General features: G+C 42.4%; 1 protein-coding gene across 7 annotated transcripts in view; it reads right to left on the reverse strand.

Annotated features, from left to right (window-relative positions):
- PANK1 (pantothenate kinase 1) overlaps positions 1 to 26,386 on the reverse strand; it is a 104,352-nt gene that overhangs the window by 20,318 nt on the left and 57,648 nt on the right. For all 7 annotated transcript variants that reach the window (XM_086378503.1, XM_086378504.1, XM_086378505.1 and 4 more), the window contains one exon: positions 4,807 to 5,159. In XM_086378503.1, coding sequence (XP_086234629.1) covers positions 4,807 to 5,142 — 336 coding nt within the window. In that variant the 5' untranslated portion in view covers positions 5,143 to 5,159. The remainder of the gene's footprint in view (positions 1 to 4,806; positions 5,160 to 26,386) is intronic.

The raw sequence follows: 26,386 nt of genomic DNA on the forward strand, positions 1-26,386 counted from the left end.
CTTGGAAACATGAGCTACACATGAGTTATACAATTTATACAAGAGGTGAAATAATTCAATCTTCTTAAGCTGAAATACATTTGGAAACCCACTTCCAAACTGAAGGCTCTAATTTCTCAAAGGAATTCAGTGATTCCCTGTATGCTGAAATTAGAAAAAAAATATGGATTATAAACACAAGACATGTTGAGGATACAATTGGAAGAGGTTCTCCTTATGTGCTTCCCTCTGTCAAAAATAACTAACTAGCAAAAATTATTATATATAAGATAGGCTAAACAAGAAGGCCCTACTGTATAACACAGGGAACTGTTGTCAGTATCCTAAACATAATGGAAAAGAATATGAAAAAGAAGGTGTATATGTGTATCAATACAGAGAATCTTTCTGCTGTACAGCAGAAATTAACACACAATTGCAAATCAACTAGTGAAAGTTGCTCAGTCATGTCTGACTCTTTGCGACCCCATGGACTATATACAGTCCATGGAATTCTCCAGGCCAGAATACTGGAGTGGATAGCCTTTCCCTTCTCCAGGGGATCTTTCCAACCCAGGGATCGAACCAGGGTCTCCTGTATTGCAGATGGATTCGATTAGATTCAACTAGGAAATCAACTAGACTTCAATACAATAAACTTTCAAAGTAACTAAATAAATAGCTGAATGAATAAATAAATAAATGCATTCATACATACATATGTATGTTCATAAATCTGAAAAAAAAACCCATCCCAGGAGGTTTCATGCCTGCTCTCTATGGGAGTATGCTATTGACCTACCCCATTATATCACTCTCCTGCCCTTGAGAAATGAGTCACTAAATTGTTTGTATGATACACATTTGTATGATACCCCACACTGTCCAAGGTGCTTTTGCTGACATTGGCTCTATAAGTCATACTGGAAATGGTAGAAAAGGTTATCTTACTAAGCTCAAGAACAATCTGCATATAAAATGGTTGACTCCGAACTATAGATTACACTAGGGGCTCTTTGCTCCTTACACAGGAGAGCTGAGAGAGACCAGAAAGAGAGCTGAATTTCAAATATGTTTTGTGAGTGAGAAAAATAACAAAACCTGAGTAGGCAAACAGAAGGCAGCCCATATATTGATACTTTCTTTTATAGATGGCTAGACTGTTAGGCAAGTACTCCAGACTTGCTGCCTGCACCAATCTGTTTATTAGGCTCCAGCAGCCTGAAGGAACAGTTCAGTTCAGTTCAGTTGCTCAGTCGTGTCCAACTCTTTGTGACCCCATGAATCGCAGCATGCCAGACCTCCTGTCCATCACCAACTCCCGGTGTCCACACAAACCCATGTCCATCAAGTTGACGATGCCATCCAACCACTTCATCCTGTGTTGTCCCCTTCTCCTCCTGCCCTCAATCTTTCCCAGCATCAGGGTCTTTTCAAATGAGTCAGCTCTTCACATCAGGTGGCCAAAGTGTTGGAGTTTCAGCTTCAACATCAGTCCTTCCAATGAACACCCAGGACTGATCTCCTTCAGGATGGACTGGTTGGATCTCCTTGCAGTCCAAGGGACTCTCAAGAGTCTTCTCCAACACCACAGGTCAAAAGCATCAATTCTTCAGTGCTCAGCCTTCTTTATAGTCCAACTCTCACATCCATACATGACTACTGGAAAAACCATAGCCTTGACTAGATGGACCTTTATTGGCAAAGAAATGTCTCTGCTTTTTAATATGCTGTCTAGCTTGGTCATAACTTTTCTTCCAAGGAGTAAGCATCTTTTAATTTCATTGCTGCAATCGCCATCTGCAGTGATTTTGGAGCCCAGAAAAATAAAGTCAGCCACTGTTTCCCCCTCTATTTGCCATGAAGTGATGGGACCAGATGCCATCATCTTAGTTTTCTGAATGTTGAGCTTTAAGCCAACTTTTTCACTCTCCTCTTTCACGTTCATCAAGAGGCTCTTTAGTTCTTCTTCACTTTCTGCCATAAGGGTGGTGTCATCTGCGTATCTGAGGTTACTGATATTTCTCCTGGACAGAGGCTTCTTTTTTTTGGTTAAATAAGACATGACTTTTCTCAAGTCAGATCCTTGAGAAACACACTTGCTCATGACCAACAAAAATTGAGTAACTTTCTCCTGGGGCATTACCCCAGAGGAGGGATAGAGCCTTTGATAGAGGTTGCTTAAATGCTGTAGGTCACCTTGGTTCACTTCAGGCTCCCTAGAAGAGATGGACACAGGCAACCTTGAGGGACCTGGGGAGCTCACAGCACTAGCAGTGGGTCAGCATCTGCTGAATCAGAATTGAGCTAACACTCAGCTCTCACCTAAGGGGGCACTATGAATGCCTCTTTATGGCTCTTTAGCTTTAGTTTCCTTATCCTTGTAGCCACCTTCTGCTGCCTTCTGAAGATGATGAAACTGAGTCCCACAGGAGGGACATGATTTATCCAAAGGCACCCAGATAGTTAAATGCAGAAACATAATCAGAATTCAGGATCAGTGCTTTTTCATTTATGAATTTGCACTTAATGTTCATGCTCCTAGATCTCAACCTTCTCAGTTTCACAACTCTTCAATTATTGGGCCCCAAAGAGGAGAGTGAAAAAGTTGGCTTAAAGGTCAACATTCAGAAAACTAAGATCATGGTATCCGGTCCCATCACTTAATGGCAAATAGATGGGGAAACAGTGGAAACAGTGGGTGACTTTATTTTTTGGGGCTCCAAAATCACTACAGATGGTGACTGCAGCCATGAAATTAAAAGACATTTACTCCTTGGAAGAAAAGCTATGACCAAGCTAGACAGCATATTAAAAAGTGGGACATTACTTTGCCAACAAAGGTCCGTTTTGTCAAGGCTATGGTTTTTCCAGTAGTCATGTATGGATGAGAATTGGACTATAAAGAAGGCTGAGCAGCAAAGAATTGATGCTTTTGAACTGTGGTGTTGGAGAAGACTCTTGAGAGTCCCTTGGACTGCAAGGAGATCCAACCAGTCCATCCTAAAGGAATCAGTCCTGAGTATTCATTGGAAGGACTGATGTTGAAGCTGAAACTCCAACACTTTGGCCACCTGATGTGAAGAGCTGACTCATCTGAAAAGACCCTGATGCTGGGAGGGATTGGGGGTAGGAGGAGACAGGGATAACGACAGAGGGTGAGATGGTTGGATGGCATTACGGAGTCAATGGACATGAGTTTGGGTAAACTCCAGGAGTTGGTGATGGATTGGGAGGCCTGGTGTGCTGCAGTACATGGGGTCACAAAGAGTCAGACACAACTGAGCAACTGAACTGAATTGAACTTGGTGGAGAAAAGATTCCATGGATCATTTAAGTAAGTGGCAGCATCAAATTCTACTGCTGGGTAGGGAACACGGACACAAAAGGAAAAGTGAACACCTGAATATAATCAATCTGATTGAAGGGAACGTTCCAGGGCTCTATTGCTAGCTCTTGCAGAAACTACTTATCAATGAGATAAATGATGCTCCTTTTGATTGTGCAAATCAATTTGCATTAGAGCTTTATTAAATACAATGAATAAGGCATTGATTTACTAATTTATTCATTAATGATAAAGTTTCTGGCAAGACTAATCCCAGAATCTTTCAACCCTTCCTTCTTTTATGTTCAAACACTTCTGTTCATTTAAATTTCTCTATTATTTTTCTTTCTTCTCATTTTATTCCCTGTGAGATGAACCTAGACATTAAAGAGATTATCTTGATTATAGAAATGGGGAAATTGGAACACACAGGTGTTAGAGATTGCTTAATAAAGAGGAAGTTAGGACTCTATGCCACTCATCCATATCTTCCATTTAGCCAACTCTGTCAAATCTAAATAACCAACACAGAGGCAGAATATCCTGCTGGTCAGGATAAGGTATTATTTACTTATTTGGCTGCACCATGTGGCGTATGGGATCCTAATTCCCTGTCCAGGGATTGAACCCACACCCTCTGGACTAGAATCACAGAGTCTCAACCACTGGACTGCCAAGGATGCCCTCAGGATAAGTTACTATTCTTATTATGTAGAACCATACTGCCTAAATCTTGTTTATTTATAAAGGAATTTACCTGTAAGTAATATCAAAGATTTCATTTTTGTTTGTGAGCAAAACTTCTAAGGGACATTCATAAAACAGAAAAGACACAGAGCAAATGGGCAGAAAGAAGTACTCATTTTTAGTAAGATGTATAAAAAGTCTTTCCTGCAGGCCTCGGTCTATATATCTATGAAACTGGCACAATAATTATGTTTTTCACAAGACTCAAGAGTCTGGAAAACTAAAATAGTTCAGAAGGTGATTTACATCACCTTGTCTTTAGCACATTGTGCAGACATAATTGAAACAAAACTGAAGAGGGCAGCTAATATTTACTGGGCATTGTAAGTGCCAGGTACATATTACAGCCGCCAGCCCTATGAAGTAGGAACTATTTTTATTCTCATATAGACGAGGAAACTGAAGCAGTGAGAGGTGAGGTAAACTTGTCCCAAGTTGCCAAGCCTAGTAGCCTAGTTCTTCCACCGGGGACGCCATGCTTATGGGCATAGGAGAGGCTTCCTTTGTTTCTCTAAGAGGTGGTTTTGCGGTTTGCACAGGGCTAAAGCGGAAGACCCTGATGCTGGGAGGGATTGGGGCAGGAGGAGAAGGGGACGACAGAGGATGAGATGGCTGGATGGCATCACCGACTTGATGGACATGGGTCTGGGTAAACTCTGGGAGTTGGTGATGGACAGGGGGCCTGGCGTGCTGCGATTCATGGGGTCGCAGAGTCGGACACGACTGAGTGACTGAACTGAACGCGGACATACCGTTCTGAAATCCTCTTCGAACTTGAAAGCCCCGCCTCCCGTGGCACAGAGCGTGGTGTGCAGGCTGGAGAAGTTCTTCTCGCTGCCCATCTGGATGAACTTGTGCATTGCACAGCTGGGGAAGCGGATGAAGTGCAGGTTCCCCTTCCGCCCACACATGGTCAAGTTTTTCAGTTCCAGGTGGACGTCTCGGATCCCGGTTTTCCCATAAGCCGTGTTAGAAGTCAAATACTTCCTGATGCTCTTTAGGTTCTCCACCTCCTCCTGCTCTTCTTCAGCTGTAATATCCTTCGGCTCAAAGTAGACCAATTTAACCAGCGTCCCACCGATATCCATGCCGAACCACGGGAACGCTAGGGGACAGAAAGAGTGACCATGAATTCTGTACATTCAAGAAACAGTCAATAATGAAACGCAGTGGTGTCGCATATGTATGTGCATTTACCATTAAATTTACCAGAATTCTACTCTAGGTGCCTAAAAGAAGAGACAGGCGAGGTGAAATACCCTCTTTAAAATGGTGCCCGTGATTCTGCTTTCATCCCACTCAAGAGTTGGACTCAGAATTGACTATGAGATAAGAATAGGATTCTCTAAGGCAGTCAATGGCCGCTTGCTTCTCAGGGCTCCAGAATGTCACCAAATGGAGTGCAATTTCAATACTTAGAGATACATATTTTGCATACACTCTGGCTCCCAAAAGCTATTTTATCAGAATTTCAGGGAAAGAAACAATGATCTGACACCAGAGGAAATGCTGCTATGCTATCTGTATGTACCAAGAGATGGTATGTTGACCCCTAAGCCTCATGCTCTCTTCCCAGAGCACTCTTGGATGATAATTATCACAGTATACAATTTTTGCCTTCACGAGCTGACTTTTATACAATGTGACTCCACCGCTTCACTCAACAGAATAAACAGGAAGGAGAAAGGAGAGACAGTGGGTTATAAGAGCTGAGGGGCAGACATGATGATTCCAATGGCAACAGGCCTCTCAAAAGAACAGATCGAATTACAACTCATTCCTTTCTTTTCTAAGGAAGAGATTCTCTCTCCATCTCCAGGTGCCCACCCAGAAGTCCTCACCTCAGCCCTGTGTCTCCTCCCCCATCGATTCTGATTTAATTCTTGGGGAGGACCTAGGCATGAGTGTTTTTTTAAGTTCCCCAGATGTTCCAGTTTGCAGGCTTGCAAACTGCTGAACTACAAGAACCATGACCACTGATGGTCAAGCCTACAAATACCAGGTATACAACACAGAGGCATGTTTTGTGTAATATTTTAATACATAAATATATGTTTATATTTAATAAAATGCTGGAGAGGCTTACCTATGACAAAATGAATTTCCATAGTAATTATTTTTATTGTTATTGTGAGGAAAGGGCTGAGCTCCCTGAACAGGCTGAGTTTATTTAGAGGCAACCTGGAAAATTAATACTGGACTGTTGAATGCTTTGTAGTAAGCACGGGGCAAACTCAAATGGGAATCTGAAATTTGGAGATCCCTTTTCATCTTCCTCAGTAGACTGTATGGGCTAAATCTGAATCTTACAGTAAAAGTGAGTTTACATTCTAAATCAACTATACTGAGATCTCGGAGAAGGCAACGGCACCCCACTCCAGTACTCTTGCCTGGAAAATCCCATGGACGGAGGAGCCTGGTAGGCTGAAGTCCATGGGGTCGCACAGAGTCAGACACGACTGAGCGACTTCACTTTCACGCATTGGAGAAGGAAATGGCAACCCACTCCAGTGTTCTTGCCTGGAGAATCCCAGGGATGGGGGAGCCTGGTGGGTTGCCGTCTATGGGGTCGCACAGAGTTGGACACGACTGAAGCGACTTAGCAGCAGCAGCATACTCAGATCTAAACTAAAAACACCAAAACTGAGTTTAAAGACTCAAGAAGTTAAAGTGGCTTCTTTCAAAAAGCTTATTTTATTCAGCCCTAGACAACAGCCACTTGAGCCCTGGTCAAATTGTGCACATTATGCCTAGAGATTACACGGCCAGCAACAGAACTAGGACTTAGAGGAAGTCTTCTTTCTAGGCAGCCCCACTATTTAGCCCTCTCCATCGGTACACTGGGAAGGGAGAAGGAAGGAGTACATAGGAGGAAGCCATTCCTGCCTAGAATCTTCTCTCCTGTGCTTGCCTGTTGTCATTTGAGTTCTGATCCAAGCCAGCTCCTCCACACTTGGTAAGCAGTAACTCTAATGGTAAATCCCAAACTCCCTAGAAGATTGAGAACAGCAGGGACTTCCCTGGTTGGTTCAGTGGCTAAGACTGTGCTCCCAATGCAGGGGGCCCGGGTTCAATCCCAGTTCGGGGAACTAGATCCCATATGCTGCAACTAAGAGTTCTCATATGCCATAACTAAAGATCCTGTGTGCCTCAGTGAAGGTCAAAGATCCCTCATGCCACAACTAAGACCTGGTGCAGCTATATAAATATATTTTTTTTTTCTCAAAAACATATTAAGAGAAGCAAATTCCGGTAACAAGACTGTTAACAAATGTCCTCTTATCTTTGCAGAAGTTTGCAAAGCAAATCCCACACAGCTCAGTATAGACTGGGAAGCTTGCCTATCCTAGCAGGAGAGAGCAGAAACCTGGGAACCATTCATCCCTAGCTCACAGATGATGTTCTTGGTCCATTCTTGAAAAATCACTGTCAGCACGGCCCACAGTGTGCATGCGTGAGTGCTCAGTCACTTCAGTTGTGTCCAACTCTTTGTGATCCCAGGGACTGCAGCCCACCAGGCTCCTCTGTCCATGGGATTCTCCAGGCAAGAATACTGGAGTGGGTTGCCATTCCCTCCTCCAGGAGACCTTCCCGACCCAGGAATTAAACCCATGTCTCTTACATCTACCTGCACTGGCACAAGGGTTCTTTACCACTAGCGCCACCTGGGAAGCCCAACCCACAGTGTAATAGGTGGAGTCCCAGTTCAGGATTCTGAACAACTGCTTCTCAGAAGCAGCAGCCAGTAACTAGCTCACACTAACTTCCTTCACCTCTCTGGATCACAATTTCCTTATCTGCGAAAGGAGTGGACTGTGTAAGAATGGCCTCTAGCCCCCTCCCTCCCATAAACTTCCCAAGGATTTTTTTTTTTAAGAAACACATATACAAAAATCACAACCAGCCACAATCAAATAGGCCAACCAGAGCCCTAGTTTTAAACCCCACTGAAATATACTGTAGTATGTCAACACTGTCCAGTTATGCAATCGAGGTTGCAGGTATAATCCATTCTTGTCCACGTAGGAAAGACACCTACTACTGAATAGGATGGGAGAAGTGTATTCTGGAACACTGCTAAGGATAACCATTTTTGACAGACTCTGCCAACATCTATTAAAAGCACACATACATTTTAAAATGCAGTTAATTCCTCTCTCGGACCATATTTTTTAAAGGACTAGTATTTGAGGATGGGTATAAAGAAATTTACTGCACCCCTTCTTGTTGACTAGTCACCAAGTCATGTCCAGCTCTTTGGCAACCCCATGGGCTGAACCTAGCAAGGCTCCTCTGTCCATGGGATTCTGCAGGCAAGAATACTGGAGTGGATTGCCATTTCCTTCTGCAGGAGATCTTGCTGACCTGGAGATCAAACCCATGTCTCCTGCACTGCAGGCAGATTCTTTAACACTGAGCTACCTGGGAAGCCCACTGCATCCCTTACAGTGGCCAAATGTAAGAAAAACAAAAAAGCAAGATCAAAACAAATTGGAAGCAACATACATGCCCTTTAACAGAGAAACTTCAATAAAGCATGACTTTCCAAACCATGGGATATTAGGCAGACATTAGAAAGAATGAATGAGATCTATACTAGAGATACCCCCAATCTTCTACAGATGAGAAAAACAAGAGATACCTAGCAGTGTAAATAACTTATTAACTCCATCTGGTTTGGAAAAAAAAAAAAGAAGGGAGAAAGGAAAAGAGGAAGGAGGAACGAAGGACAGTGGGCAGGCAGGTGGAAGGCAGACCCCAAGTGTTTATGATTATATGAGCCCACAGGAAGGTAGAGAAGGCCACCCCTTCGGGTTGTTTATATTGTCGGAGGATGGTGGGATAAGTAGATTGTATAGGTAGAGGCTAGAAGTCAGAGAAAAGCATGAGAAAATTCTATACTTAGAAATTTCAGTATGTGAAGAAGTAAAATAAGAATTCAGTGATAATGGAAAATAAGACATCTTAGTGCAGAATGGACAGAACAAGTTGTATGTAACCCAGAAAAGCCCCTGTGGCCTGTATATGGTTGGCTGTTGTTAATTTAAGTACAGGCAACTGAAAAGAGGTCTCCCTTTTTAAAATGTGTCTAGGGACAGCTAAGCATTTTATAAATTATTTATAATTCCAGTTTCTTCTTCCTGCGTCACCTCCTCCATTTCAAAGCTTTTGTTAGCAGCTCAGCAAAACAGTGGGGGAAAGTGTTGAGTTTTGAAAATTCAGTTAAATGGCATATGAGCAGTTTGGGTTGATTGGAAAACTATAGTTTAAATGGCAATATAAATTGCTTTCACTTACTGTATTCATTCCTTACCTTCATAAAAAATTAAATGCCCTTCTATTTACATTTTAATGCTTTTATAGGACACTATCATATTTTAAATGTTCAGTTTTATTTATCTTCCTGATATCAAGGGCTACCTAAACGATAGTTCCCATATACAAGCTGTGGTTGGAGACAGAAGAGAAAGGGAAAAAAGAAATCCGAATGCAGCCACCATCCATGACTCGTGTTTTCTTTAATCCAGGGTATGCAGATGTTTTGATAAATTTAGCTGAACCACTGATAAGAATCTCTTCTGTGTTTGCCAGAAGTGATGCTCCTTCTAGATACAGAATATCTGCACTCACTCTTTACTCTTCCCTTTTAAACCCAGATGCTTTTTTTTTTTTTTTTAGTTCAGAAGCCTCTAGATCAAGAGGACCCACATCTAGAGTTGATGTTGAAATAACTTTGTTTCACCTCCTAATTTAGTGCCAACTGTGCATCACCTAGGCTCTTTGACTGGGTGGGACTGTGGGGTTCTCTCCTTTGGGGAGGAGATGAGTATTTCACATGGAGGAAGGAGAGTGAGCCAAATACCTGGGAACCAGAAGCCCACCTTGTGGTGGTCACTGGTGCTGCTGGCCCCTTCCCTCCTGGACTGAGTTTCTTTCCCCACTCTTTGTTAATAGATTGTCAAGCAAACTAATAAATAGGTGGGAAAGAAGTTTGAGGATTGTGTAATCAACAGAAAAGAGACTTTTCAAGTACTTTGGAAGATATTTTTATACTATGTGAGTACCGATTATGCTCAAGTTGCCTAGGGACTTCTGCAAGTTAAAAACACCACCAATAACAACTTTAATTTAGATCCAAGTATGTAATACAAACTGTATTTCTTTACAAATTTCCTCAGTGCTAGCCACCCCCTCACTGTGTCTCAATTTCACTGACAGCATAATGAAATTCTCTGCTAATGTATTCACAGAAGCACTGAACTTTAAGAGGTGGAAGGGATCTTTGGTCAAATTCAACACTTTGTTTACAGATAACAAAATCGAGGTTTGGAAAGCTCAAGGGATTACCCAAGGTTGATCACAGTAGGTAACAGAAACTATTTTCAGTTTCATGAGCCCACATATTCCCCATTTCGCTAGGCTGGTCTGAGTTGAGTTGTCAGTCACAGACAGAATGATTGTAGGCAGGTTTTTCTCTTGAGCCATTTACTAACCTGTAAGATGAAGTAGACTAACTAACTAAGGTTCTGTTAAATTCTTACATTTCATCATCCCAATTACACATATACAAAGTCCTCCAAAAGCATAGCTTTAACAGCATAAAATATAAGAGCTGAAAACCTAAGAACTATTTAAGGACCTTGAAGAAAATGGTAAATGTAAAATTTAATAAAAGGGTTTCCATAACATTGTGAAGAAACCCGTAATTATTGTACACAGAGCAGTCTGCTAAACATTAAATACTCTACGCAAAGAAACTTGAGTCATGGTTTCTTTTAAATTAATGCATACCAGATTTCTTGAAATTTTAGTCACACTGCAACCCACTCCAGTATTCTTGCCTAGAGAATCCCCATGGACAGAGGAACCTGGCAAGCTACAGTCCATGGGGTTGCAAAGAGTCGGACATGACTGAGCGGCTAAGCACAGCACAGCACAGCACAAAGGTATCAGAACACAAGCACTTCCAGAGTAGGAATGGGAATATAAATGGTTGGAATCCTTCCTCTGGGCTATTTGGAAATATATACTAAAAAGCACCACATTCCTACGCCCTTTGATACACTGGTTCCGCTTTACCCTATAGAAATAGTTATGCATGCATTCAAAAATTTATCTTAAAAATCATTGTTTTACTACTACTACTGAGGAAATGAATTTCATGTCCAAAAATAAAAGGTTGGTTATAGACAATTATCCATTAATACAAAGGAACAATATATCACCATCAAAATAATTTTGTAAGATAGCAATTAATGCGGAGAAGGCAATGGCACCCCACTCCAGTACTGCTGCCTGGAAAATCCCATGGATGGAGGAGCCTGGAAGGCTGCAGTCCATGGGGTCGCTGAGGGTCGGGCATGACTGAGCGACTTCACTTTCCCTTTTCACTTTCATGCATTGGAGAAGGAAACCGCAACCCACTCCAGTGTTCTTGCCTGGAGAATCCCAGGGACGGGGGAGCCTGGTGCGCTGCAATCCATGGGGTCGCACAGAGTCGGACACGACTAAAGTGACTTAGCAGTAGCAGCAGCAGCAATTAATGACATGAGGAGAATGTTCATTATATATTATTAGGTAAAAAGTGCGGGTGGTTAGTGGTACATTTTGTATGATTACAGTTTTGTGTAAAAATTAAACAGTTACTTGTTCCCAGAAAACAAGACTAGAAACTTCAGGCCAAAATGTTAACAGGCATTATGGATAGTGTGTGCTAAGTCACTTCAGTCCTTTCCAACTCTGCAACCCTATGGACCACAGCCCACCAGGCTCCTCTGTCTGAATACTGGAGTGGGTTGCTGTGCCCTCCTCCAGGGGATCTTCCTGACCCAGGGATCGAATCCACATCTCTCATGCCTACCTGCATTGGCAGGCAGGTTCTTTACCACTAGCACCATGTGGGAAGCCCATTAGAGTGGGCTTATGGTTTTTTTCTTCTGGCTTTGCTGATAGGATGTTTTTCAATTTTTACAATCAATATGTTTAATCTTCATAAGCAGAGTTATTTTATAATTCTCAATCAAAAACTTCTCTGTAATGATGCAAAAGCTAAAAAAAAATGTTTTAATTTCACTTCAATGAACAGAGAGCAGGTCTGTGGTCTTGCTCATGAAAAAGTGTGCCTTCATTTCCTCATCTCAACAATTTGGGTTACTCATCTCAACAATTGCTTTCTCAAGCAATATTCTGCTCATGTCAAGCCTGTTACCAAAATCTAAGATAGCACTATAAAGAGCGTGTGATATATATATACACACACAATGGAATACTACTCAGTCAAAATAAAAGAATTAAATGTTGCTATTTGCCACAACATGGATGGACTTGGAAGGTATTCTGCTTAGTGAAATAACTAAACCAGAGAAAGACAAATACTGTATGCTATATAGGGAATCTAAAAAATAAAACAAACTAGTAAATATAACCAAAAAGAAACAGACTCACAGATATAGAGCACAAACTAGTGGTTACCAGTGGGGAGAGAGGGGCAAGAAAGGGGTAGGAGAGTAGAGGTACAAACCATTAGGTACAGTAAGTTGCAAGGACATACTGTACAACACAGGGAATATAACCAATATTTTGTAATAACTATAAAAAGGAATGATGCTAAAGCTGAAACTCCAGTACTTTGGCCGCCTCATGCGAAGAGTTGACTCATTGGAAAAGACGCTGATGCTGGGAGGGATTGGGGGCAGGAGGAGAAGGGGACGACAGAGGATGAGATGGCTGGATGGCATCACCGACTCGATGGACGTGAGTTTGAGTGAACTCTGGGAGTTGGTGATGGACAGGGAGGCCTGGTGTGCTGGGATTCATGGGGTCGCAAAGAGTCAGACACGACTGATCGACAGATCTGATCTGATAAATGGCCTATAACCTTTAAAATTTGTGAATCACTATATTGTACACCTTTAACTTACATAATATTGTACAGCAACTATATTTCAATTTAAAAGGTTGGGAAAAAAAAAAAAAGAGGGACTTCCTTGGGTGTCCAGTGGCTAAGACTTCACATTCCAACACAGGGTGTGCAGGTTCCTTCCCTGGTTGGGGAGCTAAAATCCCACGTAACTTGCAGTCAAAAAACCAAAACATAAACAACAGCAGCAATAGTGTAACAAAATCAATAAAGACTTTAAAAATGGTCCACATTAAAAAAAAAAAAAAACATTTAAAAAAAGAAAAGGAATGACAGGGGAAGCCTGACACTCAAGAGCAGAGTTGTTTAGCTAGTTAGATGCTTGACATCACCAGGGCTCTTTCAGGCAGGAAGGGACCTGATTTCCCTCACTGTTGGCAAGGCACACCCTTGACAGCCTGAATGTTAAACTTGGAATTCAGAACACACTGAAGAAAGCACGGGGATGTTTGTGGGAATGGATCACCATGGCAAAGGGCCCACGTCGCTGTGTGATAATAGCCCTTCTTCTACTGACAAGCCTCAGATGCCCATCAATTTTCTCCCTCTCCCAGACAGGTGGGAAAGAACCAAAAGGCCGATCATATTCTCATATGCAAAAGGGGAACAGAATAGTGAGAACAGTCCTTTCAGAGAATAATCCTTTCAGAACTCCCAAGGCAAGTAGAAGTATTACCACAAGTCACCAGAACTAACTTCTGGATTTCACCACCTCTGCCATACAGGCTCCAGTTAACTGTTAGGCACCAAAGGTTCCATGCCTACCATATTTTAAACAATCACAAAAAAATCAGAAGAAAATATGAATTTTCATGTCAAAGGAAATGCTGTCATACATAACAACACATCCAACTTTACAGCAACAGTCGTAAAAGGCCTTTTTTTTTTAAATGGAGCAAGAAGCCCACAAAGTCAAGAGTGCCTGAGATCCATGAGAGTGAGACTCTGTTTATATTCTGCTCTGTGCCAACCCCAGGTTAGAAGTGACGTGAAACCCAATCAGGGTCTACTTTGCATGTGCAATTTGAACGGCAGCTCTGTGATTTTCTTACAACTGTATTTCCCGAAAGCAACTCCCATTTTAGTATTTTATGCAACTAAATTTTAAAGTCAAATGTTTCAATTATCTTTAGTTTTAAAAACTGATTGTGTAGGGACTTGCCTAGTGGTTCAGTGGCTGGGACTCTTCTCTCCCACAGCAGGGGGCTTGGATTCGATCCCTGGTTGGGGAGCTAGACTAAATATCTTGCATGCGAAGACCAAAGATGCAGGGGGCTACAACTATGATCTGGTGCAGCCAGATAAATAAAGAAAGAAAAATAAATATTAAAAAAAACCCAAACAACAACAACAAAAACCTTGACTGCCATCAACAACATTTCTCAAATTTGCCTCATCATAAAAAACATCCAAGGCACTTGTTAAAAATACAGACTCCTAGGCCTTTGCCTGGAGAGCCCAGAGCAGGGGGACTAGAGACAATGTTTTCAAGGAGGAGCCCCTGGAATTCTCATGGGTCAAGTTCAAAACCAGAGTTCTAGCTGAACTAATGCTCTTGAATGCTCATAAGTACTGGACCACAATTTGAAAGTGAGAGTCAGAGTCTGAATGAGCTGTCTTTGCTCATAACTGCCAGGGAGCTCAGGCTGCCAACTGAGGCCAATGCATGGTAATGACCCGGCTGACGTCCCCATTCCCAGAGGGACTTGGAAACATCTTATCGCTTGCTAATGAAATTATTTCTGGACAATTTATAACACCAGTGCCGCGGGTGATTTTCACATTTTAAAGATAGCTTCTCAAGTTTCCAGTTATCATTCAACCAGGACTGAACCCAACCGACATGGGTCTAGAAATGTTACACATATAATTAAATTTCATCATGTGCTCCTCTCTCCCAATGACTTCCATTTTAAAGGTAACCAGCCATTCTTCCATAAAGAAGTAAGCTCTGGCAACAGCACTCATGTATTTAGGTCAGGCAGGCAGATATTCTCTGATTTGCAACCCACGGCACAGACAACCCCATGAAATCAGAACAAACAGGTATACTGACATGAAAGTCATGTCTCTCTCTCTTTTTGTTTAAGTTAAGATTTGGGAGGGGAAAAAAAGGCCTTGCAGGGCCCCACTGTGGTGGCACCAGTAAGTGTATTCTTAGCCTGGATCTGGGCCAGGAGGAATCGGGGCCAAGTTGGAGCCAGACCTGCTGCTGCTGCTAAGTTGCTTCAGTCGTGTCCGACTCTGTGCGACCCCATAGACGGAAGCCCACCAGGCTCCCCCGTCCCGGGATTCTCTAGGCAAGAACACTGGAGTGGGTTGCCATTTCCTTCTCCAATGCATGAAAGTGGAAAGTGAAAGTGAAGTCGCTCAGTTGTGTCTGACTCTGTGTGACCCCATGGATTGCAGCCCACCAGGCTCCCCCATCCCTGGGATTCTCCAGGCAAGAACACTGGAGTGGGTTGCCATTTCCTTCTCCAATGCATGAAAGTGGAAAGTGAAAGTGAAGTCACTCAGTCCTGTCTGACTCTTAGTGACCCCATGGACTGCAGCCCACCAAGCTCCTCCGTCCATGGGATTTTCCAGGCAAGAGTACTGGAGTGGGGTGCCACTGCCTTCTCTGGGAGCCAGACATGACGGGACCCAAAATGTCAAACCCCTGAGGCTAAAACAAACTTTTCCTCGAGTCTCTTCCATGAGTTGCTGACAGGCTCAGTGAGGTGCAATCTCTTTTCCAAGGTCCTGGAATCTCTCTCTCCATTCCACCTTCTTACAAGAAGTTAGAACAGTGAGGACGGTCATTGCAGTGTCCATTGAACTCATCTTCTCGCCCTCACGCCTGAAGTCCAGCCCTGCTTTCCTGCAACAGGTCTTAAGGAGGAGAAATGAAAGGCAGATGAAATTTGTTTCCTATTCCCTTGCAATATTCTCAGGCTGAGTGTATGTGTGTGTGTGTGTGTGTGTGTGTGTGTGCATGTTCAATTGTATCCTACTCTTTGGGACCCCATGGACTGTAGCCTATCAGGCTCCTCTGCCCATGGAGTTTACCAGGTGAGAATACTGGAGTGGATTGCCATTTCCTCCTCCAGATGATCTTCCTGACGCAAGGATCAAAACCGAGTCTCCTGCCTTGGTAGGAAACATTCTTTACCACCGCACCACCTGGGGTGGCAAGAGATGTATACAATTACAGATCTTCCATGTGGTCTTCACCTTTAGTTACACCACTCGACTCATCAGAAATGGCTTTGCTGGTGCTCAGCAGTAAAGAATCCACCTGCAAGGCAGGAGACATGGACTTGATCCCTGGGTTGGGAAGATCCCCTGGAGAAGGAAATGGCAACACACTCCAGTATTCTTGCCTGGAGAATTCCATGGACAGAGGAGACTGATGAGCAACAGTCCATGGGGTCACAGTCAGACATGACTTAGTGACTAAACAACAACAATTCATCAGAAATATAGTCCATGAATTAAAAAGAAGATGCCACAGTTTTGACCATGCAGAGATGTGCCAAGGGGACCTGAAGGCAGTGCACCTGTATGACTGTCTCCAGTGTGATCATTTCAGCCACCAGAGCTGATCCCAGCATCCACTTAAGAATGGTTCTTCCAACTTCCTAATACCTTGCACTGAAGCTCAAGATGGTAATCTCATTACCTCCTTAAACAAATCCCAGTTTAAATCTCCAAGAGGTTTAGCTTTGTGTCTTGACAAGCCACCAGAGCATGCTTACTTACTCTAGGGACGCTATTGACAATTTAATACCAGGGGGTGGTTAATTAAAGAGGCTTTGGGGAGAACGGCATTGCTAGGTGGCACTGCAGAGAACAACGGGGCTACCAGAAATGAGCTTTGTTCATTAATTTTAGCTGTGAAAGCCTGGCAAACCTTTCAGGTCTAGCTGGGTGGGGACTGAGAAAAGATGTGCTAACTGCTCATGTGGCGATACAAGCTGAAATCGAGGAGGTCACAAGGACCCTCCTTCAATGATCTAAGACCAAGTTATATGCTTATGGGGCCACCAATTCAGTGAACAGATACTTTGTTCTATAGACTGGGAGGTTCTATGGTGGAGTCAGGATGCAGCAATGAACCCGGTCTCCTGGCATTTACATTCTCCTCTGCAAGGACTGATCATTAATCAAGAAGTCTGGAAAGAAGAAGTGAAAATTCTGCTATGAGTGAAATTCACATTGTCCTTGTACCAGACATTACTTAATTAAAACAATCCTTTAATATTTACAAAGGGCAGCAGTTCTGTGCAGGGTTCTCTTTTGAGCACAGTAAAGTTTGACACTTCCCAGACATTCAGGAACCTTCTAATTCAACTGCAGATAAAGTTTGAACCTACTAAATGTTTCAAAATCACAGGATGCTAGTGTTCGAGGGATGTAAGGGCACTTTTTTAGGGAAATGCACATCAAAACCACAATGAGGTATTTCCTCAAACCCACTAGGATGGTTATAATTTAAAAAATGGAAAATAACAAGTGTTGATGGGGATATGGAGTAACTGGAACCCTCCTACACCGATGGTCAGAATATAAAACAGTGCAGTCACTTTGGAAAATAGTCTGGCAGTTTTGCAAGAGGTTAGACATAAGCTTGTCTATAATCTAGCAATTGCAGTCTTGGGTATATACCCAAGAGAAATGAAAGCATATGCCCACACAAAAATTTGTATGTAAATGATCAGAGCAGTATTACATATAATAGTCAAGAAGTGGAAACAACAGAAATGTACATCAATTGATGAATAACACAGGACATGTCCATACAATGAAATATCATTTGGCAATAAAAAGGAAGGAAATACTGATACATACTAACACACAAGTGAAGTTTGAAAACACTATGCTAAGTGAAAAGAGCCAATCGCAAAAGACCAGATATATGATTCCATATACATGAAACATCCACAATAGGCAAGTCTATAGAGACAAACGGAGAAGGCAACGGCACCCCACTCCAGTACTCTTGCCTGGAAAATCCCATGGACGGAGGAGCCTGGTGGGCTGCAGTCCACGGGGTCGCTAAGAGTCGGACACGACTAAGCGACTTCACTTTCACTTTTCACTTTCATGCATTGGAGAAGGACATGGCAACCCACTCCAGTGTTCTTGCCTGGAGAATCCCAGGGACGGGGGAGCCTGATGGGCTGCCGTCTATGGGGTCGCACAGAATCAGACACGACTGAAGCGACTTAGCTGCAGCAGAAGCAGGACTAGGAGTTGTGGGAGAAAAGGGGAGTGATTGCTAATCAGGTTTTTTTGGGGGGTGATGATGTAGTCTAAATTGTGTTAATGGTTTCACTGTGAATATGCTGAAAACCACTGAACTGGGCACTTTCAATGGGTGAACTGTATGTGTGTATGTCTCAATAAAGCAGATTTCATAACATATATAAAGCTCTGACCCAATCCATGCATTTTACCAATGACTTTTAAGATATAAATGCCAAATTATAAATAGTTTTTGAAGGAAATCTTTCTAAAACGCATGACTCACTTCTCATATTCTTAAAGAAACATGAATAAAGTCTTAGCTCTTTTGATGACTCAGGGTCATGTGAGAATCAATTACTGTACCCACTATATACTGATGCCCTCAAGTACCACATTAACTTGTGCTTCCCTGGCTGCTACTGTTTGAGTATTCATCTGTCTCTGTTATAGCTTTCTATGTCTTTCTTTTCAGCTAATGCTGTTAATTTCTTGGCTGCTGTTGGTGTACTGTAATGTCTATCCCTAACCTGCTATGTATGATTGCAGAGAAACCAGAAGATCAAGTCTGTTAAAGCTGTGACTTGGGTGAAAGTAAATAGACTCGAGAGAGTCCAGGAAGTACTCCAAGTGCAAAATGCACGAGCATCTCCAACTTGATCTACTTTCCAACACTGATTTTTGGCAGCTCAGAAGGGTTTGTTTCCTTCCAGATTCTCAGCTGCCTTCTGGGTTATGGCTGCCAACATGCCAGAAGTGATGATCGCTGTGATCAGCAGGAACAGCCAGATGTAATATATAATTGGGAAAAGAGATTCAAATTTCACAGATATATGAGTATTCAAAATATTTTGTCTGGTGCCACTTAGTTTGGGGGCATGGTGCCCTTCTCTATCACTAAGGTGAGACTGTCAAACTCTTGAGCATGGGAGCTTTTTTTTTTAAACATCTTAACTGTGGATCTCAAATATGAAAGAGGTAAAAACAGTATCTTACTTAAGTTGGCTTATTTTACAAAACATATCACGTATTTAACATTAAGTTAACCAATAAGAACGATGCTGTTTTGATGAACATAAAGACCGGAAAACTGTCATTTATGGATGACAGGCGCAGCGTCAGGAACCTCAGCACAGTCTATATTTGTACTTTCTTTGGATTACACAATATGGAGACAAATTTGAGTCACAGACAGTAGGCGTAAATCCTATCTGGTTTTGCAGCAGTTTTCCCTACAATCTCAGAGATTGCGTGAATCAAAACTGATGCAGTAGCTTGAAAAGATTTACTGGAAATGTATCACAAAAAGCTGAATAGTAAAATATCTAACAGCTCCTCAGTTTACTTGTAGTAAACATTAAAAAAAAAAACAAAACAAAAAGCCTCTAAATTTTATACATGCTAAAACTCGACGACGACATAATCAGGACGCAACAGGTTATCCATTTACTTGTGAGAGCATTTGCCAACCAAATATGCCTAAGCCTTGCCCCAGATTTAATGGAGGGTGGTAAACGTGTGCTGAAGTACTAGCTTATGCAAGTTTATCTGGATGTGTGGGCATAGACACACAGGCCAAATTTCAAAAAATACCTCAGGGCTGCACACATGCCAATCAAAGGTCTCTTTTTAGAAGTTCTGGAGAAGTTTATTCCAGGGTCTATAAAAAATGCAGCAGCATTGTAACAACTAGTGTTAAGGGCATACTATGTGCCAGGCGCTGTGCCAGGAGCTTCACAGGCAATATTTAATTGTCATAACCGAACGAGGTAGGCACTGTTATTATGCTCAATTTACAGATGACAAAACTGAGGCGCAGAGAGGTTAATGAACCCACCCAGACATTAGTTAAGTGAGCTCCAGCTTTTTAATTACAGCTTTTAAATAAATAAACAATTTTTTTTTTATTGAAGTATAGTTGATTGTAGAATGTTGTGTTAGTTTCAGGTATACAGGTGTTTACACACACACACACACACACACACACATCCTTTATTTATTTTTGGCCATGCCACACAGTATGTGGAATCTTAGTTCCCTGACCAAGGCTTGAATCCATGCTCCCTGCATTGGAAGCACAGTCTTAACCACATGACTGCAGTTATATCAATAAGAACTCACTGATGTTTAACTGATTTGATCCCTAGGAATGTTTGACAAACAAGAGTGATACTAGACAGATTCAGGATCTTTTTTTTCTCTTTTGTGGTTAACCTGAAATACAGGGTCATCGGTGGAGAGATTGCCTGGAATCACAAATATCTCACAAGTTTCAGCAATGTCCCTCTTGGCTCAACCCTGAATCTAGCACCTCCAGATTGCCAGGCCCGAGTCCAGACCTACATCCTACTTGTCTTTCTTTATCTCCAGTGTGAGTGCTAGCTTGCCTGTTCCCAGCCTACTGACTTCAGAAGAAAGGAGGGGAGAATTCTTGTAAGACTGTTCCTAACCTCTCAATGAGGGCTTCCCTAGTGGTTCAGTGGTGAAGAATCTACCCGCCAATGCAGGAGACACAAGGTCAATCCCTGGGTTGGGAGGATCCTCTGGAGAAGGAAATGACAACCCACTCCAGCATTCTTTCCTGGGAAATCCCATGGACAGAGGAGCCTGACAGGCTACAGACCATGGGGTGGCAGAGTCAGACACAACGGAGCAACTAAACAACAAGAAACCTCTCAAGCTCAAGACAAAAACTACATAGGAGATACCAGATGCTTCCATCTCAGTGATTTTGGAGTGACCCCAAAGCATCTGTTTTGGGGCACAGGACTATTTCATCCCAAGAAAGGTTTCAAAATCTCAGACCATGAAGAAATGGTTAAAAATTAATGATATTATGGAAATAGTACTCTAAGCATAAAAGCTATCTACAAATTCTTATAGAAAAAAAAATTAATGATAAACAAATAATAAAAGGTACTGCCCCCCCCCCACCGCAAAAAAGAAAAGGAATCCTTCAGGGCAACACGATATCAGATTTTCAGCTATCAACAAATAGGATGCAACAATTTTAACCATGGTTAGATAATTGAATTTATTCATCTCATCGTGCATCATAAAATACTATTTTCTCAATTGGATATAATACATTGTTAATGTTTTTAGCAAATAACAGATTATGCCTATTTTTTTAAAGCATTCTTATCCTTTAAACATATATATGAAAATATCTACCACTGAAATGATACGATATCTGAGATTTGCTTTCAATATCATCCAGTTTGGGAGGGGAAGATTTGCATGTAATAGCCTAAATAAAATAAGATTGGACATGAGTTGATAACTGAGTTGAGTGATGAGTACTTAGTAGTAGGTTATACCATATACTCTGCTGATGCTGCGTCGCTTCAGTCGTGTCCGACTCTGTGTGACCCCATAGATGGCAGCCCACCAGGCTTCCCATCCCTGGGATTCTCCAGGCAAGAACACTGGAGTGGGTTGCCATTTCCTTCTCCAAGGCATGAAAGTGAAAAGTGAAAGTGAAGCCGCTCAGTCCTGTCCGACTCTATCGACCCCATGGACTGCAGCCCACCAGGCTCCTCCGTCCATGGGAGTTTTTAGGCAAAAGTACTAGAGTGGGGTGCCATTGCCTTCTCCGACCATATATTCTAGTTTTGTATAATGTTTGAAATTTTCCTAAATAAAAAGATTTAAAAACAAAAATCCCAACACTCTCCAAATACTTCTTCAGGACAGTGAGAGAACAAATGGAGCATAATGAGTTGCCTTTGGAGTAAAATGCAAGTGGGGATGAAATGGAGAAGTCCCTTTTTTGCTTGAGAGATCCTGTTTTGGAAGCAAACTTACATACCAAGTTCTTTCTCCTCCTGGCTGAGACAAATTTCAACCTGCCCATCATAACCAGAAACATGAAATGAAGATACTCTGGCAACTCCACCCTGTTGCTTCAGCAGCAGTAAATTCTAAATCAGTGTAGAAATTCTAAATTGGCAAGGCTCAACTGGGGCTGGATTTATACCTATAGCCTCTTGATGAAAGTGAAAGAGGAGAGTGAAAAAGTTGGCTTACAGCTCAACATTCAGAAAACTAAGATCATGGCATCTGGTCCCATCACTTCATGGGAAATAGATGGGGAAACAGTGGAAACAGTGTCAGACTTTATTTTTGGGGGCTTCAAAATCACTGCAGATGGTGATTGCAGCCATGAAATTAAAATATGCTTACTCCTTGGAAGGAAAGTTATGACCAACCTAGACAGCATATTAAAAAGCAGAGACATTACTTTGCCAACAAAGGTCTGGCTAGTCAAGGCTATGGTTTTTCCAGTGGTCATGTATGGATGTGAGAGTTGGACTGTGAAGAAAGCTGAGCACCGAAGAATTGATGCTTTTTGAACTGTGGTGCTGGAGAAGACTCTTGAGAGTCCTTTGGACTGTAAGGAGATCCAACCAGTCCATCCTAAAGGAGACCAGTCCTGGGTATTCATTGGAAGGACTGATGCTGAGGCTGAAACTCCAATACTTTGGCCACCTCATGCGAAGAGCTGACTCACTGGAAAAGACCCTGATGCTGGGAGGGATTGGGGGCAGGTGGAGAAGCGGACGACAGAGGATGGCATGGCTGGATGGCATCACCGACTTGATGCACATGAGTTTGGGTGAACTCCGGGAGTTGGTGATGGACAGGGAGGCCTGGCATGCTGTGATTCATGGGGTCGCAAAGAGTCAGACACAACTGAGTGACTGAACTGAACTGAACTGAAAGAAAAATTATATTGTTCTCCAATCCACAGGCGATGAGAGTGTAACTCAAAATTTGTTATTCAAATAAAAGCAATGGTGAATTATGATTTTGCTCTGATTAATACTTGGGTGCAAACATGTAAGTATACACACACACAAAGACATGTATGTTATTGTCTCCTTTCCTTGATTCCCATGCTGCACTGCTGGTACACTAACACCTACCTGCTCGTTCTACCTGCTGGGTCATCCAGCACTAGCCCCAAAGCGTTAGTCACTCAGTCGTGTTGGACTCTCTGCGACCCCATGGACTGCAGCCCTCCACTCTCCTTTGCGCATGGAATTCTGTGCAGGCAAGAATACTGCAGTAGGTTGCATTCCCTGCTCCAGGGGATCTTCCCGACCAGGGAGCGAACCTAGGTCTCCTCTATTGCAGGCAGATTCTTTACCATCTGAGCCACCGGAGCCCAGCTATTTTATTTTTTAGATTTTTTTTTTTCTGTGGGGGCCATTTTCAAAGTCTTTTTGAATTTGTTACAACATTGCTTCTATTTTATGCTTTGGCTTTGGCCATGAGGCATGTGAGATTTTAGCTTCCTTACTGGGGATAGAACCTGCACCCCCCTCAGTGGAGGGCAAAAGTCTTAACCACTGGACCACCAGGGAAGCATGTGTGCATGTGTGCTCAGCCATGTTTGACTCTTTGTGATCGCAAGGAGTGGGTCCCACCAGGCTCCTCTGTCCATGGAATTTTCCAGGCAAGAATACTGAAGGGGGTTGCCATTTCCTACTTCTCTCAGGGAAGTCCCAAGCCTAACTATTTTTGATGTAGAAATTTCAGAGGGAAAAAGGAAAGCAGATAATAGTTGTTCATCTAAAATCCAAGGGGGATTTGCTCCAGAACCTTGAACCCCTCCCCACCAAGTGGATACCAAAATCTTCAGATGCTCAAGTCCCTTATATAAAATAGCATAATATTTGTATACAACCTACATGCATCCTTCTGTATACTGGGGATAGAACCTGCACCCCCCTCATTGGAATGATCTCTAGATTACTTATAATACATAATACAATGTAAATACTATGTAAATAGTTGCCAGTACATGGCAAATTCAAGTTCTGCCTTTTGGAACTTTCTGGAATTCTTTTTCAAATATTTTAATAGAATCTGTAGTTGGCTGAATCTGCCGACACAGAATCTGCAGGTACAGAGGGTTGACTGTGTGTGAGTCTAAATTCTACCCTTATATTACAGTGGGTTTTCAAACATTTGTAGAATACTTTCTTTCCTGAGAATGAGGCTCCATCATCTAATGTCTCATATTCTAGTACTGTCCTAAGTATCAGAAGATATATTGAGCTTTTTCTCCCATTCTCTGCCCACAAAGCTGTGATAATTCAGTTTGTATTACTGCTGCCCTCTGGGACTTTTCTCTGAGTGACATGTGACCTGTATTATGGTCAGTGGTCAATATTTAACAACTGGATCTCTGAAAATAAAGCCCTGATTTTCGGCGTTTGCCAATTCCCGTTGTGTAAATACACCCATTGTAGCCAATTTCAAGCTGTCAATACAAGCACACTGACTGCAGAGTTGGGATGTAATGTATACAGCTGGCTCCGAGAGCCTGTAGCAGCCAGTTCCAGCACACCACTGGAACTCCTGGTTTGCCCAAGATGGTTCTGGCATCTTTATTAATGGTACCCTCTACCACTCTGTAAGGCTGCTGATGCAAAGGAGACATGGACATTTTGGACATAGTGGGGGAAGGAGAGAGTGGGATGATATGAGAGAATAGCACTGAGACATATACATCACCAACAGGTAAAACAGATAGCCAGTGGGAGGTCAATGTATGATGCAGGGAACCCTAAGCCAGTGCTCTGTGACAACCTAGAGGGGTGGGATGGGGAGGGAGGTGGGAGAGGGGTTCAGGAGGGAGGGGGCGTATGTATACCTAATGCCTATTTATGTTGCTGTAAGGCAAAAACCATCACAATATTGTAAAGTAATTATCCTCTAATTAAGAAAAAAATAAAATAATTTTTAAAAGACTGCTGATGAAATATTATGTGGTCACTGCAAAGAATAAATCACATTTGGGCTACTTCTTCACAGTAGAAAGCTTCCATGAAAGGAAAGAAGACGTGATATCTTCCCTGACCAAACTCATGCTATCTTTCTTCTAAATACATGGTATCTCTTTAGATGTTTTTCATCAAATGAAGGTAGCTGAGGAAATATGAATGGTGAACAGTTTTAACTATGTTCAAGCCTTCTGACTCATACACACAGTTTCAGGACTTATGGAACTGCCATAGCACAGGAGTAGAATAAAGTCATGTAACTGGTTTCAGGCTATACTACAGCTTGGAATCACATGGAAGTAAATATCACACCCAGAGTCTAGCACGGTACCTTGGCCCAAAGGAATAAAAACTGACTGACCCCTGTGCGACCCATGGGGAGTATTAAATCTCAGTTTTCAAGGTCACCCAGGTCAATACTTACCTGATCTCCTTTATGACAGTCCAAAAGAAGTCATCCTGTAGTCTAAACTTTAATACTTTCTGGTAAGTCAATACAACCTGTACTCAATCACATGGGTGAAGGAATCTGTCAGCTGAGAGTATGGCTCTTGGTTCTTCAAAGGGTGGGACCCCAAGGAAAAGTCAAAATAAAATAGATATCTTTAAATATCTATATAATATAAATTAGATGTGCTGCATTGTCAAGGAACACAGGGTAGAAACTGTGAGATGGATTCTGACTTAGTGTAAGGAAGGATATCTAACATCAACTCCCGTAATTTCTATTGAGTGCCTATGTTTTGATGGAAGACTCACCATACTGCTGAATCTCAAGTCAGCTGAGACTGAGCTTCAAGTCAGCTAAGTCCATCCCTGTCTCTTCCACTCCTGGACTGCTTACTTCAGGCTGTAAAGCAGTTGTTTTTCCGTAAGCCCCAGGATTCCCAGCAACTGGTACCACTTAGGCTGGCTTTAGCTTACAGAGGTCCATGCAGGTCCAGAGTGTCCCGAGCCTCTATCTAAAGTCCTGTGGCCTAAGATTCAGCATAGAGTCAAGGCCAGACAACACCAGAAGGTTCATATTCTGGCCCTGCAGGCAACAAGCACCCAGAAGTATCCATCTCATCTTCTGCCAGAACAAAGTTTGCTAGGCTGAGGGTTAAAAAACAACACCTAAGCACTGGATGTGGCTGTTCTGAATTCTGAAGCTTTGTTTGTGCAGCTTTTATAAAGGAAAAGTGCTCCCTTTCCTTATCTTTCTCCTCTCCATGGTGCCTATCTGCCTCACTCAAGGGCTGAGATATCAAACGGTAAAAGATCAAAGGAAGATACTTCCTGTTTTAAAAATAACTTTGTCCTGACACTAGATTAGCAGTAACATAAGTTACACAGCTTTCTTATTCACATCATTCTCAGGCAGGGCCTGCTCGTACTTGGTCTCAAGAGTTG

The sequence above is a fragment of the Bos grunniens genome, chromosome 26, assembly GCF_055505025.1.
Source record: "Bos grunniens cultivar Pamir isolate PY7600 chromosome 26, Bosgru_T2T1.0, whole genome shotgun sequence".
In the NCBI taxonomy this organism is placed as follows: domain Eukaryota; kingdom Metazoa; phylum Chordata; class Mammalia; order Artiodactyla; family Bovidae; genus Bos; species Bos grunniens.